This window comes from Branchiostoma floridae, unplaced genomic scaffold, assembly GCF_000003815.2.
Source record: "Branchiostoma floridae strain S238N-H82 unplaced genomic scaffold, Bfl_VNyyK Sc7u5tJ_952, whole genome shotgun sequence".
NCBI classification, from domain to species: Eukaryota; Metazoa; Chordata; class Leptocardii; order Amphioxiformes; family Branchiostomatidae; genus Branchiostoma; species Branchiostoma floridae.
This window is the reverse complement of record NW_023365977.1, coordinates 10,236-14,966: the sequence shown is the minus strand read 5'-3', so window position 1 is coordinate 14,966 and position 4,731 is coordinate 10,236. Positions and strand designations below refer to the sequence as shown.

Sequence of the window (4,731 nt, the reverse complement as noted above, 5' to 3'; positions counted from 1 at the left end):
GAGGTTGATGAGGAAGAATGGAGGATAACATGGAGGATGGGATGGATAATGAGGAGGAGATGGACATGGATGAGGAAGATGAAGAGGAGGAGGACAATGTGGATGATGAGGATTATGTCCCGAGTGGTACTGAGAACAGTGAAGAGTCTCAGGAGTCACAGGAACAGGAAAGTCTTAGGAAAGGTGGAAGAGGTAGGCCAATTTTTGCACAAAGCTGCAAAAATTGTGATGTAGATTCTCTTTACGTTTCTTTACCTTTGCCTTCTACTTTATCTTCAGACTCACCTTGGCTAGAATAATTGTTCTAGTTGTATTTTTTTTTAATTGAGCACATTGGGTTAGGTAAACATTACTGATGCTGGACCTGCTTGTTATAGCATTGCACAAGGCAGCAGGAGGACTGGCACCTGCTAAGGAACTGGTCATGAACATGACTGAGACAGCAGTGATCACAAAACCAGGTAAGTCTGTTTTTCCTATAAAAGTGTCCTTACAAACATGGTTGTTTTTGAGTCAGTAAGTTTGGAAAGTGTGGTCAAAACGTACCAATTGGTTGTGATTATAAAAGGTAGTTTAGCTTTGATGTTTGACTTTGTGATATGTCACTGATTTCTCTGTCTGTAATTTACCAACAGCAGACAATTACATCAAACCAGACCTTGGTGCCATGGACAACAAGGGGTGGACCGTTGTGCACCATCTTGTGCAGCCAATGGAGTATGGCAGCTATGAAAATGTGGAAATTCTAGAGCTGTTGCATAAGGAAGGAGCACCTTTGGCTGTCAAAGGTGAATTTGTTTGAATGCATATTCTGTCAAATGGTCAAATTACATGTCCTGTATTACACCAATGCACTCTTATTGTTAGGATAGTAATCTTTGCTATGTTCCTGTCCTTGGTGCTGAAGTATCAGTATCTCCATGTTGTTGGTCTGAATAAGAACTTTGAATCATTCCTGTTCTGATTGTGTTGTTTCCACAGACAAGGCAGGGAAAACTCCTCTGGATTATGCTCATGCACTGGGCTACATGAAACTGACAGAGGCCCTTAACAGACTCCTGGGAACGACCAGCATAATGGTAGTTTTCCTTACTTCTTGGCAACAAGTTTGTAGACTATTGTGTGTAGGATACAGAAAGACAATTTTCACCTTTGAATTAATTGATAAAGACTAAGCAGTAGGGCATTAGTTAGGAAGATACAAGGTTAACAGGCCTCAAGTGTGACAGGAATTTGGCAATTTACTGCTGTGGCTGTTTTGAAGGAAAGATTAATAATAAGTAATCCTAAGAAATTTTGGACTCGGTTGTCTTGAAGTCTACCTTTTGCAGCATATTTTTGCAAGCCCATAATCTGTAATCCAAATTTTATTTGATATCTATTTTCCTCTGTTTCCTCGCCACTAGACACGTGTACCCAAGTCTACAGATTGGGATGATGGCATGACGTGGGACGGACCTCCTCCTGACTTCAGACAGGATGCTGAGAAGGTGCTGACATGGGTGGAGCAGCAGGAACAGGAGAGGCATCAGAAGGAAGGGCAGGAGTTGGTGGCACTGGTGGACAAACATGCCAATGTGGAGGCAGGGACTGGGTAGGTCTTGCATGGAAGATTATTTCACTTCTGTCCCCGTATTGTTTGTTTGTTTGTATTAAATATCTGGTAAACAGCCTAATTGCTAACATAGCAGGTTTGTACTGAACAGGTCAAGCTGCATATCCGGACAGATCTAACTGAGACACTCACACTTCTGTTCAATTAGTATGGTGGGGTCTTTAATGTGCTTGAGGTGTGGCTCTCCTCATACAACCGGACCTCCATTTAACGTCCTATCCAAGGGACAGCCCTGAATGAAACTAGGTACTCATTTACATCTGATTGAAGTGAGGAAAGTCGTGTGAGGTGCTTTCCCAAGGTCACGAGGTTGGTGGCACATCAACGGATTTGAACCCAGGACCGCTGGGTTATGAGCCAAAGACCCTGCCATTACACCACACGGCCCCACACATATAAGGAAACAGCCTCCAAGTGTGATGTACAAAGTTTTTACTTCAGTAAGTGGACTGTATAACATGAGCCTGGATTGCTATCTGACAGTTTAAAAGCGGCAGTTCTGAAACGCAAATTGTGTTTTAAACTATATCTTTTTTCATGGTCCTATTTGACCTGTAGGGCAGTGTTGGTCGACCCAGAACTTAACCTGCCATATGACATGCTGGGAACCAAGGTGGATGTGCAATATGGCACATATGGCATGAACAACTTCTACAAAATGCAGGTAAGCCACTTTGTTTACAGGGCATAGCAGTTTCCCTTTATGATACAGTATACAATTCAAGCCATTGCTGGAAGGCTTGCTGGAAATGTGCCCTTTAATCCAGACTACTGTGTTGTGCTTGTGTTAGTTAACATGGTGAGCTGAGTGAACCCATGTAGACTGTAAGGTTTATGCTGTTTGATTCCCAGGTCATTCACCAGAAGGGGAAGGACATGTACATCCTGCTGAACCGCTGGGGCCGGGTCGGGGACTCAGGACAGTTCCAGCGCACACCTTTCCTGAAGGCAGAAGATGCTGTCAAGGAGTTCTGTAAAATCTTTAAGGCCAAGACTGGAAATGACTGGAAGGATGTTAAGAAGTTAGTCTGTTTAAATTCTTGGTCTAATTATGGTTAGCTATTCTGTACAATGCAACATGTACTAGATCTACAGGTAAAGGTAGTTGTGTAGATGTGGATTTTGTGTCCCCACCAGAACAATTTGAGAGCATTATGCATCTGCACAGTATCTCAAGAACATTCCAAAATGATACATTTTACTCTGTATTGCCTATTGGGCTTGGTGCATATACAGAATGTATTTGTATCATAGAAAAAAAGAGTTTTTGGAAGTAGTGAAACTCAGCCATGTTCAAAAAGTTTCAGCTCATTGGATATGCATACAAAGGAGCATCAACAATATCAATGTACCAAATTAGATATACAGGATTTGTTTCTTTTTCAAGCTTCTGTCCTCTTTTTAAAGTTTCCAGAAGCAGCATAAGAAGTACCACCTGGTCCCTCTAGCAGAGCAGGCCCACTGTAGGAAGGAGGTAGCTAAAATTTCTATCAACCTCGACAACCAGGCACTGCCTTCCAAACTACAGGACAAGGTCAAGGGCTTCATCGAGGAGCTGGTAAGGATGAGAACCATTCCTTCCATTTTGTCTGTATGACTCATATTTTGAATCTTTCTCTAGTTGATCAATGAGTGTGCCACTTTGTCTTGACTTAATTGCTGGAAGTACAGAGGAAGATCCAGTAAAGCAAATTCATAGTGCAAAAGATGAAGTTGAGTACCATTTCTCCACAGACCAACCTTCGCACCATCAGTGAATGCATGAGGCGTACTGGCGTAGACGAGTCCATGATGCCATTTGGTCGTCTCAGGAGGGAGGCTATGGAGGAGGGAATGAAAATTCTGGGAGAAATCAAGTAAATCCATCAATGTGTCACTTTCAAGTACAAAATGAATTTAGTTTCTTCTTACTTTATCAGTATTCCTGACTTGGCTTAAATCTTAGAACCTTAACATATAGTGTAATGTCATATATTGTGGTCAACATAAGAACAGAGTGTGCCGTATCCCATGCAGTTAGATATTTTACTTGGAGGATACTTCATTGCTATGGAAACCATTTGTGTATAAATTGCAAGTCTGTTGTTGAATGGACTCAACTATTGTTTGTGCATTGTTGATTGAGAGCAGTTTGTATATGGTAAGCCAAGAACTCTTTGAAATGTGTCAGCAATGCTAAGGACAGCACAGGTGATGGAGTGTTGTGGAATAAAAGAAAATCATGTTAACCTACCTTCCATCACATTTTCCAATTTCCAAGCTTAGAAATGACTACCTGCTGATACTAATGTTGTTTGTAGGAAGGTGGTTGAGAAGGCAGAGAAGGGGCAGGAGGAGACCTTCCCAGATGTTGAACAGTACCAGGAGGACATGGAGAAGGTCAGCATCCCTGGCAACAGACATGTCATCAGTAGATATTGTCAGCTATACCAGACTTCTATGTAAAAGACTGCATCCTAGCATTTGTGGACTGTGTTACTTAAAGCTCTTCCCTTATTTAGACTGATTAAGTTGTATGTGGTTACTTTATAGAGTGTAAAAAATACTGAAGTAGCTGTTACATGTAGTATACATACATGTTTCTTCCATCTGTATTCTTAAGTTAATTTCTGTGTGCATTATTTGTAGAGTCCTTTCTTTGTAACCATGTAAAATACATGAGATTGCACACTATTACATACTTGCCAGCATCCATCTGTCCATTCCTAAATATGACTACACTGTAACCACAGGTTGCAGAGCTGAGTAACAAGTACTACCAGCTCATCCCCCCTGGTGGTTTCTCCCATGAGAAGATAAGAGCCCTAAATGATCAGCGTGACATCAAGCGGGAATTTGACAAGCTGGCCAGCCTAATGGACTTGGAGGTGGCTAGTAAGGTGCTTGTGGGTGCCCATCATAAGAGGGAAGGTAAGTGTGCAGAAAGAAAAGGAAATTGAGATGATATGACTGGTCTGTTCAGGTCATCTCATATATAACAACTGATACAGCAGACACCTGTCCCTCACAGTTATTTCCATTTATTCACAGGATGTAACTGAACTTTTTTAAAGATTGCTAGCATGAACAATGCCCTCAATTCTAAAAGTAGGCCATATGAATTCTACTCCAATGGG

At 41.6% G+C, this 4,731-nt stretch overlaps 1 protein-coding gene across 1 annotated transcript in view; it reads left to right on the top strand.

The window, feature by feature from the left end:
- The window catches only part of LOC118409067 (poly [ADP-ribose] polymerase 2-like), a gene marked incomplete in the record, with an annotated part of 9,509 nt that continues 4,778 nt past the window's right edge, over positions 1-4,731 (top strand). Inside the window, 10 exon segments of the mRNA XM_035809935.1 lie at positions 1-192; positions 378-461; positions 636-788; positions 982-1,079; positions 1,407-1,594; positions 2,174-2,279; positions 2,468-2,637; positions 3,023-3,173; positions 3,350-3,471; positions 3,916-3,994. Coding sequence (XP_035665828.1) covers positions 18-192; positions 378-461; positions 636-788; positions 982-1,079; positions 1,407-1,594; positions 2,174-2,279; positions 2,468-2,637; positions 3,023-3,173; positions 3,350-3,471; positions 3,916-3,994 — 1,326 coding nt within the window.